Source organism: Podarcis melisellensis (assembly GCF_964234715.1).
Source record: "Podarcis melisellensis genome assembly, chromosome: 1".
Classification (NCBI taxonomy): domain Eukaryota; kingdom Metazoa; phylum Chordata; class Lepidosauria; order Squamata; family Lacertidae; genus Podarcis; species Podarcis melisellensis.
Window position 1 is genome coordinate 134,296,186 of NC_138528.1, and position 23,856 is coordinate 134,320,041.

The 23,856-nt window shown below is 41.6% G+C and overlaps 1 protein-coding gene across 3 annotated transcripts in view; it reads left to right on the top strand.

Moving 5' to 3' along the window:
• The first annotated feature begins 785 nt into the window (after window positions 1–785).
• MYL1 (myosin light chain 1) overlaps window positions 786–23,856 on the top strand; it is a 29,537-nt gene continuing 6,466 nt past the window's right edge. Inside the window, exons 1-4 of one of the 3 annotated variants that reach the window (XM_081899219.1) lie at window positions 786–1,022; window positions 17,288–17,315; window positions 21,583–21,726; window positions 23,124–23,297. In XM_081899219.1, coding sequence (XP_081755345.1) covers window positions 906–1,022; window positions 17,288–17,315; window positions 21,583–21,726; window positions 23,124–23,297 — 463 coding nt within the window. In that variant the 5' untranslated portion in view covers window positions 786–905. Of the gene's footprint in view, window positions 1,023–16,066; window positions 16,190–16,996; window positions 17,022–17,287; window positions 17,316–21,582; window positions 21,727–23,123; window positions 23,298–23,856 lie in introns of those variants that run through there. The other 2 variants (XM_081899221.1, XM_081899220.1) reach the window with 2 other exon arrangements.

Genomic DNA, 23,856 nt, shown 5'->3' on the forward strand with positions numbered 1-23,856 from the left:
GGGAAAATACATTAGGTGGCATGTCTGTCTCCTTTATAAATTGGGCTTGGTTATGTCAGCCAACAATACATGAAATTGGATTAAGCGGAGAGCTTCTGGCTTTTCAGAGTAGCTTTATTGTAGATTCTGAGCTTTATTAAAAGAGTAATAAGAACAGATGGAAGAATCTTGGACTGGAGAGAATGAGAGAGTGGAGAGAGAGGCTAAAGCAGGATGGGTTTTCCATATACGCCTGCCTTTATTTTTAACCCCCCCCCCATACTCTTTGCTGGATCAACATTTTCATCTTGCAAAGGAAGGAAATGGAGGAGGAGTAAAGGAGAGAGGAGGGGACATGATCTGGAGGAAAGAGGGGAGGGGGAGGGGGAGATGGAAACTGGTGATCATTTCCCAACCCTTAAAGTCAAAATTCCAGATGGAAATTCAATCCCCCCCATAATGACATACAGTGATGGAAAATAAGATTTACAACTTTAGCAGAACTGTAATTCTACCAAGAAAAAAAGTGTCAGTCAATCTTACACTTGAACGAATGTCAACGAGAGACCTGAAACTGGCTTTGTCATATTCTTCCCTCCTTTTCATCTATTGCAAAAATGTTCGGGAGGCTTTAAAAAAGGGCACAGAAGTCCCCTTGAATCTGATGAAGGTCTGACCCCCTTAGATTCCATTTATAGCCTGACTCGGATGACATCCCCCTTGACTAGCAAACTGTCCAATCCAGCTGCAAGTGTCAAGATTGTATTAGGCACTAAGTGAAATATATATATGCCCTTATGGTGTTCAACACACTGGGTCTACCTCCAAGGCTGTAGATCATCCTCACCATCTGCTGCTCCTCATCCAGGAATCTCTTATAAGGGTTTTTTGGGGCACCTTTTAACTTAAAAAAGAAAGAAAAGAAAATGGCACCAAAGAAAGACGCCAAGAAAGCAGCTGCACCTGCCCCAGCACCTGCCCCAGCTCCAGCACCAGAACCAGCAAAACCCAAAGAAGCAGCAATTGATCTCTCCAGCATCAAGGTAACTGGATGGACGTATGTGGTCACTGAAGCTAGAAAAAACAGGTGCATTATCTTATTCAAATCTGGAAGGGTATTTTTGGCTGGTCTTACTTATGGCTTGAATACTTTAATGAAGCTGAGCTGGAAAAGAAACTGGGCATTTTTTTCTGAAATACTTACAGCTTATGTGTTTTTTTTTTAAAAGGCACAGCAAATATTTATTTCAGTAGCTGAACTTGGCATGTTAGAAAACAAAAACCTATGGCGGTGTTTTTGTTTTTTGTTTCTGGTGTCTAATCTATTTCAATTTGGCCTGAATCAGAGCTTTCTCAGTTAAATTTGTCTGTGCTTACCTTGTCGGATAAATCACAAATCGTATAAACAAAGTTCACAGCAGATTTGCAATTAATTAAATTAAGCAAATCTCCCTCCTTTTTAATAAGGGTTAATTAGTGTGCAATTTTTATTCTGAAATTATTATTATTATATATATATATCTATATATATATATAGTTATCGGCTGACTAGCCATTCATTCTGGATATATTGCTTTGCTTATTGTTGATGTGAAAGAAAAATAGCAACCCAGTTCATTTCCTTTAAGCTTTAAAATTGGGTCAGACTCAAACTTGGATGTGAGATTAAAAGAAAAGCTGACATGTTTCAGTGACTACATCTTTCATCTCTGTGGATCATGATTTGCAAATTGCAGTGACATGAAAATACTTTTGAGTGTTTTTACTTTTTCAAAGTTGATGCATGCCACCATTTAGTTGTTGCATGCTGGCATTAAATGTTATGCAACGCAGTCACTATTTTGCCCAGGATTTTACCTCAAAGTGTGATCCGCAAGGAAGCCGTCTGCCTGTGGAATGAAGCCAGAGGGTACAGACCCAGCTGGATAGATTCCCTGAGTGACTAAGTAGAGCGTCATCTCGCCACCTACAAGCCCTTTGATTGATCACAGTACCAATTTAGGAAACTCTGCTTAAGAAATGAAGCCTAATATGGCAAGTTAAACAGTGAAAAACGCTGTAAGGGTGGGCAAGAATTTTGATACTGTAGCTCTCTATTTGAACCACCAGGTCCCTCTAGGGAACTCTTAATCATTTTAAGCTGGCAAATGTGGCTTACTTTGCAATACTATCGCTGCATGTTTCCTCGCAGGTAAGTGCCACTGCCTTCAGTGGGGCCGACTTCCAGCAAGTAAGTATGGTTAGGATTTCAGTCTTAAGAGTCCTCCATAACTAATCCTGAAATAGCACACTAATCAGTACCAAAGTGTTGTTAGGTCTGATTCTTTGACACCTAAAAAGCAAGCCACAGGGGTGCCAGAGTAAAATCCAAGGGAGCATTATATCTGCATCGCCTAAACAGTGATACTAGACATTTGAAAAACAAAAAGTCTCAAAACTGAACCGAGAGGAGACAGGGCTCCAATGAGACCATCTGTGGCACTTTTTTCCAATTATAATAGATGGTGGATTTCTTGTACACTGAGCTATGAAGAAGAATGTTTGCTGTATTTTCCGCTGAAGTAATTTACATTAGTTTCAAAGCTGCATGTATCCAATTCATTAGGAGAAAATAGAATTTTCAACTCTAGTGGCTCCGGTTAATTTACCTTTACATAAATATGCTTAATGGTGTATTTATCATCTGAAAGATGGAATACTGTAATTTCAGCCCTCACAACAGCCCTGCATGACCCTCTTCTTCAGACATGAAACCACTTTTCTAACTCAAGAGTGTCACTCTAGTGGCAGAGGTGGACCTTCTGTGACTGGCACCAGAGCTCCCTGCTTTTATACCTAATTAGCTAGCGCACAAAAAATGAATATTCCAATTTAACTGCAATACAGTATGAGAGGAGAAACCTCTTGAATTACTAAACAAACATTTTGCATTATTGCCTCATAAGACGTAGCCTTTTAGTTGAAAGTACTCTATATACACTGTCTCAGGAATTCTTAGGACAACCTTGTAACAAAAGTCAGTATTTTTACCCTGATGTGTGGGGACTGAGGATGCGAGACCACCTAGAGAGTGCATGGGCAATTTACCAATTCATAGCCCATGCTCTTTATCACTCAGTCACTTCTGAAAGAGTATTCCATTTCTGAAGCATACAATCCCTGTAATCTCTGAACACTTGTATCAAATGTCTAAATACATTTGGACAAAGGTCTAAATAACCATTCTCCAACAAAACTAGATGTGAGAAAGCCACCCTCCCAACTTACAAATAACAGGGGTGTGAGGCAATTGCACTCCCTTTCCTTAGATGTACCCAGTCCTAAAACAATAATGGTTGGTTCCTGTGTTCTAGCCCTGTGCTCTGCTCATATGTCTTCTTACTTATATGGCCCTGTTCTTTACCACATTTGAGACTCCTTATCCTCACAGTACCCCAGTGAGGTAGCTGAATATTCTTATCCTCATAACTGAGGCCCGGACAGCCTCATGGGGATAAGGTCACCTCCTGAGATAGTTGCCGTTCCAAGGATTAGTGCTGGGAATCTAGTCTCCAAGCCTAAGAACCATCTTGATGAATAAAATGCCCGGCACTGTAGCCATTTACATTTTTGAGAACATTTTTCTTGGACATTCAGCCTAGACTCTCAATCCATCTCCCCCTCTCCCTGGGTGCTATGTTCCAGAGTCCTTTCCATTGGTACCTGAGGGAGTTGCATTAATGGCATTTGCCACTGAATAAACTGATCAAAAGCTATAGTTTATTGCTTCAACTTTGGGGATTTAAGTTTCCAAGGCGTTGTCTGAGACCCAGCAGGCAAACAGATGAAAGAGCTGATTTAGCTGGGTTCTTTTTCAAATTGGCTCTGTTCTGCAGCTTCCCTTCAGGCACCCTCACGCTCTTTAGTCAAGGAACCCTCATATGAACAGATATTTCCTTTCTCAATGGAAACAAGAGTTTTCAAGCAACCGATGAAGACATATGCAGCCTTTCCCTACAATAGAAAATCCCAAGTAACCATTTGAAAACAGCCTTGACTCAGCACACTTGGTTGATTCTTTTTATTTAAAGCACTGCATAAACTATTTCCAGCTTCTCTTTAAAATTTTGAACATTAGTAGACAGTCCTCTGGTGGCTAATATTTGCTTATCCATAGCCTTTAAATTCAGTTTTTTCTGAAGGGCGGTGCTAGATGGCTTGCTTTCTAGCACCACCTGTTGGACAGTAAAGCTCTAACTGATTTAATGTGACACATTCGCCTGACCGGAAACTCCACTAATTTCTAATACCCTGTCGTGTCAGTTACATCTCAAATCAAACCACTCTGTGATGCAGCTCACTACAAAACATATCTATTTAATTGCCACTGACCTGACTTGGAATAAAATGCTTCTATTAAAACGACTTGATATAAAAACACGCCCGAGGAGCTCCTGGAGTGTGACGAATATTTCCTCTATGTTTACCATGTGCAGCAGGTGAAAATTCCACCTGCCTGCGGGTTCAGCCTCCTCTACAAATCCCAGGACAAAGTACCTTCAGTTGGCGCCCAGTGAGAATAGGATCATGAACAGAAAAGGGCAAGAGGAACATTGCTAGACCTTTGGGTTTATCCTCATTATTAGGAAAGATCCAGCAGATGACTATTATGGTGGAGGGAGGGACAGAGAGCACAGAAGGAGACTTCTTAAGCTGCTCTGCTCCCACCTTCACTGTGGTGCTTCCTTCCCCCATATGTTTCAAGGCCAGGTCAGTGAGTAAAGCATCCTCCTTCGCTCTGGCCATCCCTCATCCTCTCCACATCTCCTAAAGCAGGGGGAAGGGCAGCCCTTTTGCTCTTGAGGCTGCATGGATGGGTGGGGCCAGATTCAAATAGGGGTGGGGTCACCTCCATTCCTCTCCCCACCACCAGAGGCATACCTTGGTTCCCTTGCACCCTTGGCAAGAAGATAATCTGCCCCGCACCCCACCCCAGTCCCTTGCTCCCTTGGCAAGGAGCAATGTTGGCACCTCCAAAGAGACTGTAAACCAGAAACCCAAAAAGTTTGCTTTTTGTTGCCTTTTGCATTCCACCAGTGATTTCCTCCATCACCATTGGCTTGGCTCCGCCTCTCCTCCTCTAGTCTGCCTGTCTGCCTTCCTGCTGCCTGCCGACCGGGAGGGAGCCCCTTAGGGCTGCAGCGATGGGCCACACCAGTGACAGGATTCCTCAGACGATGCACCCAGAGGAGCTTGCATGCCTTGCCTGGCCACCCAGAGCAGCTCAGGGAGCACAGAGACAGGCAGCCACTCCGAGCCAGAGTGGAGAGGCACAATTTTTGTATGCACACACACCAGTCCTGTGCCCTTGGTGGGCCACAACCTGGTCAACCGCTATGTACACCTCTGCCTACCCCTCACATGAAATTAGGCCAAGTGTAGTACAAATTTGGGCTGTGAGTGCATATGGCCCTAAAGGTGCAGGCTGCCCACCTGCATCTTAAAGGGTGGGGGCAGAGGAAGAGGAGTCTCCTTCCCTCTGCCTGCCCTGTCCTTTAGAAGAATAGGCAAAATTGTGTTAGCAGAACACACATGTACATCTAGGTGGGTTTGGTGTCAGAGCTCTGCTGATCACATACACCTAATTTCTGTTTCAAAGAAAGCAACAATGAGTGAGTCATATCAGGAAAGTGTGTACTGCAGATTGCAGATTTCCCTTAGTCCCACCCAAGCCACCCCACCCTCACATCAGGACTCAGCAAGGGATGCCTAGACAACAGGTCACCTTCACATGCCAATCGAAGTTGTCCCCAGTCTGGCCTTTCTCTGGAACCTGGTATGGGGGTTTGAGAGGGTTCGGCTTCTTTGGTAGGGGTGTGAGGTATCAGAGGAGGTGCTCTGGAGGCTGCAAGCAGGGATGGACAGTGTAGGAGACGTTCACCTCTCCCCCAGACACCCAAAGTCCAGGAAAGCAAACATCCATGGAAAGCAAAAATGGGAAGTAAAGTGGTACCTTGGTTTACGAATTTAATCCGTTCTGGAAGTCCGTTCTTAAACCAAGGCGTGCTTTCCCACAGCAGCGGTGGACTCAATTTACAAATGAAACACACGCAACAGGAAGGGAAACATGTTCTGCTTCAAAGGCAAAGTTCACAACCCAAAACACCTACTTCCGGGTTAGCAGCATTCTTAATCCAAGTTGTTCATAAACTAAGCTGTTCTTAAACCAAGGTACCACTGTAATCAACTTTCATAGAAAAGCAGATCTCTCCTCTAATACTGTATGCTGAAAGAGCAACACTGTCAGAATGGACGTCTGAAACAACATACTGAGCCTTCCTGTAGGAGAACGTCAAGCTGCTCCTGCTTGCCGCTGTCACCACTTGGTCACTTCTGCTCACTTACTGCTTCCCTCCCTCTGTAGCAAATGCTGGTGGCAAGAAGGGGCAGCAGTGGCTGACCAGGGCCATCACATTAGATCAGGGTTTTTCAAACTTGGGTCTCCAGCTGTTTTTGGAATACAACTCCTATCATCCCTAGCTAGCAGGAATAGTGGTCAGGGATTATGGGAACTGTAGTTCAAAGACAGCTGGAGACCCAAGTTTGGGAAACCCTGCATTAGACCAAGAAAGAGCCTGTAGGGATGCTCCAGATGCTGGGGGCGGCAGTAGCTGATCCTCTTTTTTGCCACTGCTGTCAGATACAGAAGGAAAGAACAGGTGGGGGAGTTGGTGCTGGCCCCATGCAGAAGGGCAACAGCTGCTGCCACCAGCACGCAGCAGGAGTTTTGGGAGGCTCCTATAAGCAGGGAGTCCAATGACAGCAATCCCTGACAGTGGACTTGCTCCTCCACCCTACCTTCTAATAACGTATTCAATGACAGACAGAACTAACACGTGTCTGATTGTAAATCGGAAGGGAGGCAGGTGGGGGCTGTGAGGGAAAACAGTTTTGTGGGGCTGTGCTCCATTTGCCCCAATAAAGCAGCCTCTGTTGTCTGCAGTGAAGAGCCTTCTCTACTCAAAGAGCTTCCCTGTGCAATGTAGGACTCTGGAAGAGCAAGGTCTGACATCGTACAAATGCTCTCTACTGCGGAGGTTATAACTGAACCAAATACCAGATTCTGGATTGTGGCCTATAGGGGTATTGCTCTAGGCTGATAAAGTAGTATTGCCATACATGTTTCTTTCACAGGAGTGAAAGGCTGTGTGTTTAAGGACTCTTATTTTGGCAGTCCAAAGTTCTACGAAGGATAGTTCCCCCTCCTCCAGGTCTTAGGTTGAAGCTCAGAGGGCTGCCTGCATGCCCATCTCAACTCCTGGCTGAGCTCTGCCATCCTGTGGCCGACTTTGAGTAGGGCCACAGATTGCAGTGCATGAAATAAAATGTCTGGAATGAGGGGACTGCAGAGTAGTGTAGACTGTTAATAATAAGTAGCATATACAGCACAGTAAGAGCAATGGGCACAAATCCTGTAAAAAGCTCACCAGCATTTCAGGATATTCAGACAAGCAGACATTGAAAGTATGGCAGAAATGGTTTGAATGCACATATATTGGATTGCACTGTTAAGTTAGTCATGACTAAGACCACAGTCTTATGCACAATTACTTCTGAGTGAATAAATACCCATACTTCAGTCAATCTTACCTTTGTGTAGACAATGCAGTGGGTCTTGTTCCCATACAAGTGTAGATAGAATTGCACTGCTATACTGGAACTAACTTTTCATAGAATCATAGAATCATAGAGTTGGAAGAGACCACAAGGGCCATCGAGTCCAACCCCCTGCCAAACAGGAAACACCATCAGAGCACTCCTGACATATGGTTGTCAAGCCTCTGCTTAAAGACCTCCAAAGAAGGAGACTCCACCACACTCCTTGGCAGCAAATTCCACTGTTGAACAGCTCTTACTGTCAGGAAGTTCTTTCTAATGTTTAGGTGGAATCTTCTTTCTTGTAGTTTGGAACCATTGCTCCGTGTCCGCTTCTCTGGAGCAGCAGAAAACAACCTTTCTGCCTCCTCTATGTGACATCCTTTTATATATTTGAACATGGCTATCATATCACCCCTTAACCTCCTCTTCTCCAGGCTAAACATGCCCAGCTCCCTTAGCCGTTCCTCATAAGGCATCGTTTCCAGGCCTTTGACCATTTTGGTTGCCCTCCTCTGGACACGTTCCAGTTTGTCAGTGTCCTTCTTGAACTGTGGTGCCCAGAACTTGATCTAGATGCTATACTCCTATTGATGCAGCCCAACTTTTGCTCGGTTGGATCCAGCAATTCTTAAACAGGGAAATATAAAAGGAGAAAGCAGAAGACAAATGAGCATTGTCTTGCATAGAGTCATACAATGTGCTAAGTGTTGACGTGTTACTATGCATGTGCATGCCATTGTATATATGATTTTTTGCATATTTTGACCATTTTCTTCAATGGCTTTCACAAATACTACTCAACCAGGTCGTCGCTGAATGAACACTACAAGTGGTATAAGGAGAGAAGGTAAACAGATAAATTGCCTTGACAGACAACTCACAATACTGTGAAACTAATATTTGTATCAAAAAAGAGGAAAAAGAAAAGTTTATTAAAACAAACCTTGTATCTTCAACCCTCAAACCCCCATTATGCTAAGGCCTGATAGCAGGTTTGCTCACACAGCCAAAGAATCTGCAATTAAATTCTTATATAGTGTTAGATAACAGCATCAATACCATACATACTGCTGCATTGCTTTGCACAAGGACAAATGACAGACACAATTTCTCTCTATCTTGCATCTGTGAGACACGAAGAGGATGAAAAGGAAGTCCTATGTGGGTAAGATCTATTGACCTGCCACTATACCCAAGGCTGGTCCAAGTGGTCTCTGAGGGTTGGAAGCCATTTCTCTCCTGTTAGACGGAAGTATAAAGTTGGAAGGGATTCATTAGACCATTAAGTCTTCCTGGTCCTACAAGAGCATAAGCATTGCCTAAACTTACTATCCTGATGGGTTAAATAATGGAATTTCCTATAAATCTATGCTTAAGTGGCAGGTGGTTGTGCTAGACAAAAGTGGGCTATGTGGTGCCCTCCAGATGTTTTTGGATGGAAATTCCCATCAGACCCAGCCAACATGGGCAATGGTTAGGGATGACTGGAGTTGTATTCCAGCAACATCTGGAAGGCACCACATTGGCTACCCCTGGCAAAGAGGATTTCCCTACCTTAATGAATCCTTCCTAGGGTTGGACACCATAGGAAGTAGCTATAATTCTATGATTCCATGGCCTCTGCCTGTAAAACATACATGCCAGTTAACTAAATGGATTGTATAAGTGTTTTTGCTTCAGTGCTGCTTGAATACTTGTGGTTTTTGAATGTCAAAAAGTACATCATTAAGAAGAGTTTTGCATATCTATTCAGAATATGCATGAAGCAACAAGCTCAAAAAAGTGCTGGCATGATATTACCCTCCAATGAGGAAGATTTAAGACAAGGCTGGACAGGGATCTTACCAGGATTGCTTTATGCATGTAGGGTCCTGATTCAGTGTCCTGGACTAAATAGCGATTCATATTCTTCTTAGTACTAAAAGTTCTTGACTCGGTTCCTGCCATGCCCAAATTTGTATTATTAAACACAAAACTACTGCTCCCAATAAGAGGAAATAAGGAGAAACTTCTGTATTTTAAAAACTCAGCTGATGGGCTGAATCACCAAAGTGATGAGTTTTAGAAGATTCAGCACAAGTAGCATTCACACCCATATCCACCCTAAATTCCAAATTTGTATTATGTGATGCTCAAATGGCATGATTATTAGAATATTTAAATGTTAATGCAAAGGTAATGGTTGCTACTGAAAATCACTTCCTCACAGATAGGACTCTATGTACCTGTAGTAACTTTTGGATAAGCTATTCCATGTGAGATGGCCAGGTAATCCTAAATCCTTGGGCTGGCGGTACAGTAGCAACCGAGCCATGGTGTTTACTTTTAAGTCAGTCATGTGTGTCTTCAGCAAAGAGAGGGGTCTTCTTTTAATCCATACCCACAACCTTCCCCACCACTGACCAGCCCAGTATCTGTGAGCAACAGAGTGAACCTCTATGTTGTTCCTACAGAGGACGCCTTTTAATGGCAACGGTGAGAAAACATCTCACTGCTGCTGCTTGGATGCTGCTTGAGGTGCCATAGGCAAAATAATTAATTGTGCCTTGGCATCTAAAAGGTCAAGAACTCTTCTTACTCTAGAGTTGAATTAATCTGGCCAAGAATACAAATTTAGTTTTCTGATATTGAAAAATCAAGATGTTGAAGAAACAAAACTGTACATTTGGATAATGACTATCAAAGGGGTGTCATATATCAAGAGATATTAAAGAGTGGGCTTTAAATATGCTCCTTGAATATATATTTGGCACGCTTCCTGTTTACAGACAGAAGTTACATGTTTTGGCAAATAGCACAAACCCTAATGATATGAATACCTCAACATGGCCACTGGAAGCACCTCAAAGGAGACAGGTCCCCTGGAACTCACTGTAAATGTCAATAGCACTGTGTTTCTTCATCTTCTACCGTGCTGATTAGAAAATTAGTTGTGAAGAAAATGGAAGTGCTAAGATGTGGTGGTGGTTCTATTCTTAAAGAATCATTACTCCTAAAGCTACGTAAAAACATATACAATTAGCCCTTGTTACTTCCATTTCTAAATTCCACACCAAAGAAACACGTTAATGGCGAATTTCATTCCCATATTTTCACCACATAAATGTAGACTGAGGCTTTTTAGAGTTGTCCATAAAGGTGACACACACACATCACATTTTAGGTGAGAGCTATGGATCAGGGCCCCAGATTCTTCGCATCAGCTCCTCTCGCATTTAGGTGAGCATTGTATATACAAGTGAATTGGGTTATGCTGAAGATAAAGTGGTGTGAATAAACAACAGCTTCAGAATAGGCCAAGCCTGCAATTCTGTTCACATTCACTTGAAAGTAAGTTGCATTAAAATCAACAAGATTTGCTTCCAAATAAACATACACAGGATTGTTGTTACTTGTGTGGATTTTAAAATATTTTTTTTATGTCAGGCCCTGCACCTGCAACCTGAAGTGGCACAGTATCACTGCATTATTTTGCATGCTTGTGCAGAGACTAGACCCAGCTGGGATGGGATGAAAATAGCATTTACGGTTACATTCAACAGTGACAAAATTTGTTACACAAAAAGGATTAAGGCTGTAATCCTAAACATGCTTGCTAGACAGAACGTCTTACTGTATGGTAGGATTTCACTCTCTTTCTATATGCATAAAAACGTAAGGTGCTATCATGCTCTGCAGTGTGCATGGCCACCACTAGGCAGCCATGCCAACTGCAGCATGAGGAACAGGAGGCAGCCCAGGCGAGCTGATTAAAGAGGGGGGGGGGAGAGAACCACTGTTTGAAGTGTCACAGCCCAGTATTATTATTATATGATATCCATGGTTGTAGTAATGTTGACCGTTTAATTTAATGTGATCAGACCACTGATCTGACCAATATGTCAGTTAAGGCATATTGGGCTGCAAACACCTTTAGACCACATTTTGCCCCTCAGAGAATTCTGGGCACCCCACACAGAGTTAGAGTTCCCAGCACCCCTTAACAAACTACAGTGCCCAGAATTCTCTGAGGTAAAGAATGTGCTTTAGAGGTATATTGCGTAAACAAGTCTGACTCATCACTTGCAAAAGTGTCAGAATTCTAGAATGTTATTTACCAATAACGTAAAGCTTCTAGATCCTTCCTCACAATTCACACATTTGCCACCCATCCGTCTCACTTTTTTATGGGCAGAGGTTCACCTGCTTTGAGCAGTTGCATGGCAGACAGCAATCTGCCGGTGGTACAAGTTTCCTGTATCACCACACCTCCATCCAAGAAAAGCTTCTTCTTCTGAGTTTGGCCTATTCTGTAGTTATTAAGACTGCCCATAACAAAGGGGACAACCCAGCTATGGACTTTCAGACATTACAAAGACATATCCATAGCCATTTCTCTTTATATATTTTGAAAACTGTACTGTTGGATGGGACCCTGAGGGTCACCTAATAAAATTGAAAGTAGTCCTGGGAAATGACAATTTCCTCCTACCAAAGACAAAAACTACACCCTATTTCTTTTCACGTTTGTTTCCAATTTCTATGTATAGCAGGATAATGTTGAGATGTTGTTTTTCGCTCACACTCCTCAGTCAGAAGTAACACTATAAGACAGGAACTCTTGCTAATAATTCATCTGCTATCATCTGACACTCCACATGGTCCTTATTTCTTATTCCCATGCATGGCTCAACATGGAGATAGCAATTCTTCTCTCACTCCTGATTAGCACCTAACTAGAAGCAGTGGGGGAAACCACATTATTCAATCATGTGCTGGTTTTCACCTGGGGCTTATGGAAAACCTCCCTCCGGAGGAGAGACAGGGGCTTTCCCCCCTGCCTTTGGCATGCCCTCCTCAGGGAAGCCCACCTGGTGCCTACTATGCTAAGGTTACCAGATTTTTTTCAATGAATCCAGGGACACTTTTCAGCTTCAATGGATTTTGTCAGGGGACTGATTTGTAAATCCAGGGACTGTCCCCGGGAAACAGGGACACCTGGTAACTTTATACAGTTGTACCTCGGGTTAGTAGGGACGCGGGTGGCGCTGTGGGTAAAACCTCAGTGCCTAGGACTTGCCGATCGTATGGTCGGTGGTTCGAATCCCCGTGGCGGGTGAGCTCCCAACGTTTGTCCCAGCTCCTGCCCACCTAGCAGTTCGAAAGCACCCTTAAGTGCAAGTAGATAAATAGGGACCGCTTTATAGCGGGAAGGTAAACGGCGTTTCCGTGTGCTGCGCTGATGCAGAGCAGCTTCGTCACGCTGGCCACGTGACCCAGAAGTGTCTTCGGACAGCGCTGGCCCCCGGCCTCTTAAGCGAGATGGGCGCGCAACCCCAGAGTCGGTCAAGACTGGCCCGTACGGGCAGGGGTACCTTTCCCTTTACCTTACCTCGGGTTAAGAACTTAATTCGTTCTGGAGGTCCGTTCTTAACCTGAAACTGTTCTTAACCTGAGGTACCTTAGCTAATGGGGCCTCCTGCTGCCGCCATGCAATTTCTGTTCTCATCCTGAAGCAAAGTTCTTAACCAAGGTACTATTTCTGGGTTAGCGGAGTATGTAACCTGAAGCGTATGTAACCCGAGGTACCACTGTGCAATCCTTGGGGCACCAGCCAAATACTTTTTCTTAACCGCGCCCCCCGACTTTTCAGCAATATTAATAGTTTTGACATATTACAGCTTCATATATGCTCAGTGGTTAATATTGAGTATCTTGAGTATCTTCAGTAAAGCTTATCAATTTCTTATTGATTCCAATAGCTTTGTTTTGTTGTTTATGCCATTCGCTACTTGGCAACCTGAATTTATGATTCTGTGTGTTTTGTTTTACTTGTGAGCCAGCTAGAGGCTTTTTTCCATAAGCAGAATATAAATTCATTGGACAGTGAATAATAATTCCCATATCACTTCATCCTGGCTCACTCCCCTCTTCTTCCCCAGCATTTTGTGGCCCACCTCAGGTGCCAGCCCAGGTCCCCATGGCATCTTTCAAAAGCCCAAGCAGGATTTGCCTTGAGGAGGAGACGCTAGCAAAACTGAATACCTCTTAAAGGGCTCCACCTGCATTCTGCTGAATAGTACGTTGTCAAAACCAAACCAAACCCAGAAGGTCCAAAGGCAAAGGGATCTGTAGAGAATCCATTTTGCTTCAGCCTCGACACACACAGACTCTGTACTGCTGAGGAATACAACTCATGTAAGATTCCCCAGCTTTCTTCTTACGCACCAATCAAGGCCTCATCCTGTCTAAACCAGTATTACCTCTGAAGAACTGACAGGTCAACCCTGATAATTTTTGAAGTGATTTGGGCTGTAATTCTTCACCGGTTTACAGGTGGGTAAGTCCCATTGGGTGGATCTACTCAGCAATCTATAGTCTATAAGCAAGCCAATCCCATAATGCCAATTTAGCTGTATCTAAGAATTTCTACTGTTAACAGCTGGGAAACAACTTCACTCATGAAGTTTCAGCCTCCCTTTCAAAGAGAAAAATCCTTTCTTACCCACAGCAACAGAAGTGCAAAAATGGCCTGGTTTGTGGGGCCGGATGTGCATTCTCCTTGCTTGTAGGATGCCATCTATAGCGCTGGTGTGGCCCCACTCCTGCCTTTAACCCAAATTTACATGGGATTCATTCATGAATCTCATATTCTGAAAGTTTCTATGGGGTGAGTTTATTGGAAATGTAACCATGCCCTGGAGAAGGACCAATCTTGGTCTTGCGGCTCAACAAGGAAAAAATACCTCCTGATAATAAATTTACCATAAGAACTGAATGCCCTACTCCAGATGCTGCTCTTCACCTGTTAATTAGGAACTGTAGTTGTAGAACTTTATTAGTTACAAATTATTAAATATAATTGGAAATAATGATAGCATGGCAATTACTTGTTTAGCCAATGAAAAGGAATTAGGATTTTTCCCACAGCAAGCTTCACATTTCATTATGTCCAAGGGGAACTCCAGAGTCCTTTTTAGCTCATTCTGGAAGCAATGTTGAGTCCCATTCTGTTACCTCTAAAACTGTGGTAATTATCAATTAATTTTCAAACAAGGTAAATTACTCTACTTTTTTTACCTGAACCAGAATCAAACCTGAGACATGGGTTTAAACTGTTGAACATAAAACAAAACTGCATAAAAGCAAAATATATTTAAAATGTGGTCTCCCTACCCACACTTTAATATGCAAGTTAGATATGCAAGTTTTGTATTTTGTAGCTACCAGAAATGTCAAAGAATGGCAAGGGCAATGTTACAGGGATTGCAAATAAACCTGTAAATGTAGTGAGGGAAATGGTCGTATTCCAAACTCCTGTCTCTGAATATGCTACCAGCTTTTTACTGTATTATAATGATGGGAACCCTCTCCTGTCTTTCATGAACCAGCAGCATATCATTTTTCCAAAACCTACATGAGCTACATTTTATCACGATTCACAAAATCTAAAAATACAGAATCTTATGAATCATACATACTTTAAATGCTAGAAGTAATTCAGATTACATATTTGACTTCAGGCAACCACCAAGCTGTTCAGTTTTGTTCTTAAGGCTATCAAGCCATTGGTTGGCTAAGTCAAACTATTTGAATCTAATTTTACACCACTAAGGTCCAATTCACATATTGCTCATGGATGTTGTAAAATCACTGAGCTCATGGTAAAATCATCCCATCAGTTCTACACAGGTGAATGTTTTCTGAATGTTTGTTTGATGTGGAATTCACTATGCCAGATTGAACTATTGAAGGCTAAAGTTTGCTCTGTCTTAGTAAAATGCCACATTACATAGGAGACAATATAGACTCATCACTCAAAACTGATATGGTAAAATCGTCTTAACAGTGGCTTTACCATGTTCAAAATTAATGCATGAATCAAGCCAAATTTATCATAAAACCTGCTACTTTTTCTTGGATCTTTAATCATTTCCTTTGTGAACTTAACCTGGGAGTAACATTCCCTTAACATAGTGGATCTTACTTCAAGTAAACCTGCCTAACTCTCTGCCTTAACTGGCAAGTGAACTATGCTGACTGAAAGCAGGAGGGGTGGTTTCCCTGGTGTGTAATAATTTCTTAAATTCACTGGCTAGAAAATGTCGTTCTCAATACCAAAGGTATCAGACCTAGCTGAAAATGCTTAAGGCAGCCAGCTGGAGAAACCCTTGAGAGGTCCACTGTCCCACCAGCTGGCTCAATATGAACAGGCGTCCGTAAGCGATAAGCCTTTTTTGAGGAAGACTACATAAGGAATATTCCATCTTTACGCTGCAGAGTGAAAAAGTGCTGACAGGATTCAAACTCAGGAAAGCAAGCAGCAGCTCCCTGCCTGCTCTTCACCCTCCTAAAAATAGTGCCTACGAGAGGTCCATCAAGAAATGGATCCTTCTTTGCCTTTGCCCTAAGAAAGTTAAAGAACTCCCCTAGGGGGAGTGGCCACTACTCTCTGACACTTAATCCTGCCCATGATGTCACTGGCTTAAGTTAAATAAGAAGAAATAAGGCCAGGGAGTCAGGACCACTCTCAGGGATTCAGGCAACTTCCAGCCTTGCCTCCTCCTCTTCCCTTCCAACTTTCACAATCATGGTGGGTGCAGGAGAAAATTAGCTCTGCATAGTGAGCCAGTGGTTTGATCTAACATTGTCATTTTCAAGTGTGTAATTAATGCATAGCCTAAGGGAGTCAGAGAACCAATATAGTGTCCTACCAAAATCATGCAGGAGTGTCTGCATCTATTCTTATTGTTAATGTGAAATTACTGGGATTATTTGGGAAATCTTGTCTTATGTAATAGCTCGCATGTTTCCCGTCTTTTATAGCAGGTTGTTGTTATCAATAGTCTGTAATTCATGTTTGCTGAAATATATGTGCAGTAGAATTCAGAGGCACAACCTGCCTATGAACAGTAACAAAATGGCATGTTTTTAAAATAAAGGCTTAAAGGACATATGGGTCTTAAACCTTCTGTTTTATTAGTTCTTTTGAATGTAGTATTTATTGCACAATGATATTTTCGATTTACATTATGTTCTCTACTGTAATGCAATAATATGTTCTTCTAAAAAGGATTAGGATATTTAGCTCATACTGTATATATATTGTGCGCTTCTGATTGTGTGCAGGAAGACACTATAATGGACTTCAAATACTTACATGACATTGTTATCTGCTTTTATTATTATTATTATTTTTCTAACATAAACTGCTTTTGGAGGGCTTTGCCCTGAAAGGTGGCCTGGAAAGATTTCAAATAATGGAATACATAAAATACATTTGTGGCCAAATTAGTTCACATAAACACACTATAGGATATGTATAACTTTTGTCTGTCAATGCAATTTTCCCTCCAAGAGTACCAGCTTTTTACTTTCCTCTCTCTTTTGCCAAATGCAGTCCTTCAGCGCTGATCAGATTGCTGGTAAGTGGAACATAAATTCAATTCCCTGCGTGTTGATGTGATTCATTGCATGGAACATCAAATACTGGATACTCATTAGCTTAAGTAGGCATTGTTCCATTAGCAACCTGGTGGCATCTCAGCTACACTTGGAAAATCGGACAAAATCCTTTTCTTTGCATCTTGGGAAGATGTTTCAAGGAGCAAGCTGGATGCTGTCAAGTCCAACAAGTATTTTTTTTTTTTAAAAAAAGGGGGCTTTTTGTGATTGATTTTTTTTCTAACAGATCGAGTTCTCCAAGGAACAACAGGATGGTAAGTTTATGGGGAGAGCCAGTAAACATAGAGAGAGGTATTTTAATACCATTGGAATATGCCCGCTGGTATAAACAGTGAAGCTAAATTGACTTCAATCATGTAGACTTCCACCACTTAAATATCAGGCCACAGATTCCAAATCACTTCTTTAGATGTTTTATGTTTTGCTGCTGACTGCCTTGAAGCACAGATCCCAAGAGAGTTCTGCCTTCTCCTTTTGGCACAGAGCTCTTCAGAGAGCTGGCAAGGCAGTAATGAGAGAATGAGGTTTAAAGCCATTAGTAAGGAAGAAAGCAGAGAAGCAAAAATCTATAAATGTTGCATATTGATAAATAAATAAATGAAGCCAATGCATGTGTGATTATGACTCCTAGGAAATGCTAAGCTGTATTGCTGGAGTGGGGCAGAGCTAAATCAATTTAACTAAGAATATGGTATGTAATATGAGTGTCATGAATTAAAGGGAATTTGAGGCTTATTTATTTATTTATTGTAATCAGCCTGTTGTATACATTTCATAATTCCAGTAAATTAATGTTCCTACCCCCACAAAAAATATTTGTGTCTTTGTCAGACAAAAGAAACAAATAGCCCAACTTTATCAATTAAATATCCTAAAGTATTACTTCTGTAAAGATAGTTTTATTTGATACCAATTTATGTAAGTATTTTATTATTCAATTAAAAGCAAGACACCTTTATCACTAACACCACAGCCCTAATCTTCTCTACTCAGAAGTAAATCCTATTGAATTCAATGGTGGTTACTCCCAAGTAAATGAGGCTAGAATTACAGCCTTCTAGTAGTAGCATTATAAGGCTTCTTGCCTATCATCCATTTTAATGCAATGTCACAGCAGTTGAATGGCATGTTTATATGCTACCACTCATACGTAGGATACTACAATGCTTTGGATTTTATTTGTCAAATAATTGGCTTGCATTATGTGATTTAAGATATGAGTACCGTATTTTTCGCTCTATAAGACGCACCAGACCACAAGACGCACCTAGTTTTTGGAGGAGGAAAACAAACAAACAAAATATTCTGAATCTCAGAAGCCGGAACAGCAAGAGGGATCGCTGTGCAGTAAAAGCAGCAATCCCTCTTGCTGTTCTAGCTTCTGGGATAGCCGTGCAGCCTGCATTCGCTCCATAAGACGCACACACATTTCCCCTTACTTTTTAGGAGGGAAAAAGTGAGTCTTATAGAGCAAAAAATACGGTATATGATGCAGAATGCCCCAGATATGGTGAATGTCAGCATTCACTGGTATATCTACAAAGAGCTTGGTGGGGTGGGGGATATATATCTGTTTTCAGGTATTCACAAAATTCCTCTGGATTTCCAATATTCACATTTAAATGGCAACATTCAGCAAAATCTGGATGTTCACTGTAACATGGGGATTCTAAATGAAACCATCAAATGGCAAGATTTATTTAACTTGATTTGATATGCCCTTGCTGTAGTGAGTACCTATTGTTTTTTACATTTCTTAAGACCTATAAATTGAATGAAAAACTCACCTTGCCTAGAATGTACTTTTGAATTAAAAAGCTCTCTCTCCAGGTTCACATTCTGCATTAACAACTTTCACAAGCAATACATTCCAGATTAAAGGGTATTCTTGGAGTTGCTCGTTAAGGTGACCATAGATTGATTAATTTACTAGATTAATTTTAAATCAGTCAAAACCAAAGTATTTCAAAACAAAAGAGCTGGCCAACATTTAGTAAGAACACTTTTAACAGTTGAAACACTTTCTTTAGTCATATTAAACTGCTATAAAAGAGAAGTTGCCCCCCGTTAATATCAATTTTTTGGCTTATTAAAAAGTTGACAAACACCTAGCCAATTAAAGAAGACGTGGAAGAACCCTAAAATAAATTTTTTATTTCTGGGTTAATAAATAAATTATTGCACTGTGCAACATGAAGGGGGGTAAAATCAGAATCCCAGCTGTGTCTTTAAGCACCCCCATACACCTGTGGACTTAGCTTCACATTCTGCCTACTGCAAAAACATATTTTTAAACCTATTGAGATCTTGCATAGAAGGGAGAGGAAAGAATTTCAGTCACAATGCGTGCCTATAAAGAAAGGAAACATCTCTGGCCTTCCAATTGTTTCAGCAATGCCCATCTGTTCTTGGGCTGCAAATACACTGATCCAAAATGCAGAGCAAAAAGAATCTGAGGGACACAAGAACGTGCTTGAAGCATACTTTACTGAGCCTATTATTACCGTTAAAAATGTTAAACCAGGCTTAAAAGCTGAGCCAATATTGTTCGGAGTCACACTGTAACCTGTTTCCCACCAGTTATACATGGAAAACTGACTGCTGTTTGCAGCAGCTGAAAATGAGGAATTTGCATTTTACATTCCCGAAAGTGGGTAGTCTTTTAAAAAGAATAAAAATGGTGATGAGCTGGTGATGAGATCTTCCATTGGTGTAAATGAGTGAAGTTCTGTTGTTTGTAGCCACTCAGGAAATATCAAATGTGAGCCTGGGAGCATGTAGCCGTCTCGTCTCTTCAATTCTAAAAGGCCAGAACTTTATGAGCTGTAATGGGAGAGGGCTAGCTATTGAAGTGCCTTGCAGGTCTCAACGCATCAGACAGTGAGGGGATTAATATCAGATATATTGGGTTACAGACTAGCAATCGCACGTCCTGCCTCAGCGATTTAGGAGAGGGCTAGGGAACCTCTTGAGGCAGTATAAGGAGGGCAAGAGGGAGCACCAAAATAGTACAGCTTCACAAGCACCCAGGAGAAAATGAATGGAGGCTGCATAATTTGCCCCATGGGCTTACTGAGCCTGCGTCGACCGAAAGACGGAAGGAGCAGAGTTCTATATAAAGCAGAAATTTACGCTTTGCCAGGCATGATGTGGCTTCAGAACAAATTCCAAATTGGTCTAGAAGAAATTTCAAAACTGCTCTGTGGCGACTGCAGTTAGGTGACACTCTGGGTTCTTAACAGCCTTATAAATGCAGTGTAGAAGGTGAAAACTTTAAACCCCTCCAAAGACACACCTATTCACGCTGTCTTGCCTTTTTGTAGGACCTGCTTGCTTTCCTACATTATTCATACAGCTTCGCTTCTATGCCTCTCAAAGTACTTTTACTGTCAAGACACAATGCTTGCTATTTTCAGCTGCTAGTTGTGTCAGATCCTTTTTCCATTTGCTGAACTTTTTGGCTGTCTGCAATGGCCCCCTGTAACCATAATTGCAAGGTTCTGCCTTGCTTTATATGATGATAGCAATGATGGTGAGATATTGATTTATACCCCTCCCTTTTCTTGTAATGGGACCCAAAGTTTCTTACAGATAAAAATAAGAACCATTAAAAACACAGGAAAGACAATTAAACATGGATATTAATTAATTAATATTTAATTTAATTAATATTTAATTAATAATTAAATATAAATATTAATTAAACAGTGTTTCTGTGCACTGCTCTGGTTCGCCAGAAGCGGCTTAGTCATGCTGGCCACATGACCCGGAAGCTGGTCCCTCGGACCAATAAAGTGAGATGAGCGTCGCAATCCTAGAGTCGGCCACGACTGGACCTAATGGTCAGGGGTCCCTTTACCTTTTTATTAATTAATTAAAACTATAAACATATATAACATCTATATGCATGCAGGCAGTTACGATAAAAGCTCCTACATGTGACACAGCCCCGTTGCTTCAGCCGCAGAGGAGAGTAACCAAAAAAGGTGAGAGATCCACACCAGTGCTTCCTTCTGTGGAGACTCCACTCAGGCAATCTCTCTCTCTCAAAAGTGGGGTGAAAGCAGATAGGCAGAGTTTTCCTGGGGATCAGGTGTCAGAGCAGATGCCCCAGCTCATATCTTACCTCCTCCTCCATGGGGCTATGGCAATGTGGCTGTTTCACATGGAGGATTTTAAAATGTATCAACCTTATCAGGGCTCTATTAGCCATCATAAGATATGGTAAACAGGCAATATTTATTGGGGCAGGGGCTCACTGCTTCCATGAAACCACACATTTTTAAAAAATAAAGGGAAAAGGGAGGGGGCCAAATCTCAGCTTGTAATGGCTATTGGAGGCAAAAAATGGGGGGGGGGTAAAAATAAATTTGATACTACCAGTAAAATTATGCAAATGTCACACCACTGGAATTTTGTTGCAGAGAAAGTGGCCCTATTAATATTTATACCATAGTAGATACAAACTAGTGCATGGGCAAGTTGTTTGGCTATGGTGACACTGACACTTTCCTCTTGCAGACTTTAAGGAGGCCTTCCTCCTTTTCGACAGGACTGGTGAAAGCAAGATCACCCTAAGCCAGGTTGGAGATGTCATTCGTGCTTTGGGGCAGAACCCCACCAATGCTGAGGTCAAGAAGATCATGGGCAACCCCAGCAATGAGGGTAATGACTCTGAGATGAAATGGTCCATAATATGTCCTCTTAACGTTCAGTCAAATTCTCCTTTCCCACTACCTTAATTTTAGTGAAGATGGAGTGTGCTTTCCTCTTATTCAAGCCTTGACCACACAAGCATTTGTAGGGGTGGGGTTTTTATTTAAAAAAATTAAAGCATTTAATATTTTGGACATGAGTTTGTAGAACTTGTGAATGTGCAAAGTAATTTTTTCAGCTCAACAGTTTTATTCCAGCTTTGTTGTTGTTGTTGTTGTTTAGTCGTGTCCGACTCTTCGTGAACCTGTAGAATAGACCAGAGCATGCCAGGCACTCCTGTCTTCCACTTCCTCCCTCAGTTTGGTCCAACTCATGTTAGTAGCTTCCAGCTACCCACCCAAATTAAATTCCTGATGTCTTTGATGAGAAAGAGTCAAGCATGTGCCAAGGGCATATCTGAAGACATATGATACAGCTACTTCATGAAATTAAATAGTTCAAGATCTGACTAGTCCCTGGTGGGACCTATATAAACTGACTTGAAATTGCCATCTGCACTGAGCCCCTTAAGCCCCCATCACCTCACCAGTAGCTAGTTTAAATATTTCCAGGAATCAGAAGTCTTGATTAGCTTTTAACACTTGCTGAATCCAAGGATTAGAGGGGCCTAGCCAGGATTTTTGTTAGGGGGGCAAGCTTTTGTTGGGGGAGGCAGAACCTCAGTTAAGTATTTTTATTGCTTTTTATTGATTTATGGGGGGCAGCTTCCCCCATCCCCCCTTGGTTGCCCCCATGGGTCTGGCACTCCTCACCCCATGACTCATAGCAATATCTAACTCACAGCCCCTTGTTTTCTTTTCCTTTAAAGCTGTTAGCAAGCTTTACCAGTGTGAAGGTGCTGTACGAAAAGCCATAGTACACAGCACTAGAAACACCACTATAAAACTATAATAAATAGATAATGCATGAAATAAATAGTGTGTTCAAATTAAACTACAGATCCTTTTTCACAAGCAGTGCATCCACTGTGTGCTTGTGTTTCCTTAGAAATGGAGCTGGACAACCATTAAATTATGATTCCTTTAAATTATGATTCCTGTAAAAACCGTTTAAATTATGATTCCTGTAAAAACCTTCCCCCTCCACTGAATACAGATTTGCCTTCTTTATGTGTTTGTAGCATCACCTGATGATAAGTACAACAATAAGCAAAGACTTCAGTGTTTTATGACTACCTGAAAGCTTTGGCAGTAGTACCATATTGTGAAGGAAGAAATTTAATTTCTAAAGGAAGCATAGTTTTGGTTGAGAAACAGATGTAAATCACAGGATAGCACTTCAGGAGAACTTCCTAAAGCATCACAAATATATCTGAGAACATTGTTGATAATGTTGTTTTATTGTAGAGATGAATGCCAAGAAAATTGGGTTTGAAGAGTTCCTGCCCATGATGCAAGCAGCAGCCAATAACAAGGAGCAGGGCGGCTTTGAAGACTTCGTTGAAGGTCTGCGTGTCTTTGACAAAGAGGGCAATGGGACCGTCATGGGTGCTGAACTCCGTCACGTATTGGCCACTCTGGGTAAGGCTTCCAAAAGTCCTCATAGGGTTGGAAGGAACCATAAAGGCCATCTGGTCCAAGCCTGTGCAATACAGGAATATTTTGCCCAACACGGGGCTTGAACCCCTGACCCTGTGTTAACTGTACTACATATATGCTTTGTTTTTATAAAAGTTACATTCCTTTGGCTTTCTTCAGTTAAATCTGGGAACTGGAATTTTGGTCAGAGCACCGAGAATTCTCTGTAAGGGATCCCAAGGCTTTCCACCCCCTTAAACCAAGCTCTGGAGTCCTCTGAGAGATGGGTTGGAATAAAAATAGGAAAATAAAGTATATGTTTCTGGAGCTGGAGAAGATTAACTTTTTAGCCACTTTAAATCTATATTGGCATTAGTGCCCAATTATTATTTCCAATGTAATAAAACAGATATTTCTAATAGCAAAGGCCTATTTATTTAAATTTGGATAATCCACACTTTCCCTGAAGTATAACAATGTGATATAAAACATTCAAGATTATAATAAAATAACTAAAAATGTAATTAAAAGTAATTACATTTTTACCATGGCTTTTGATACC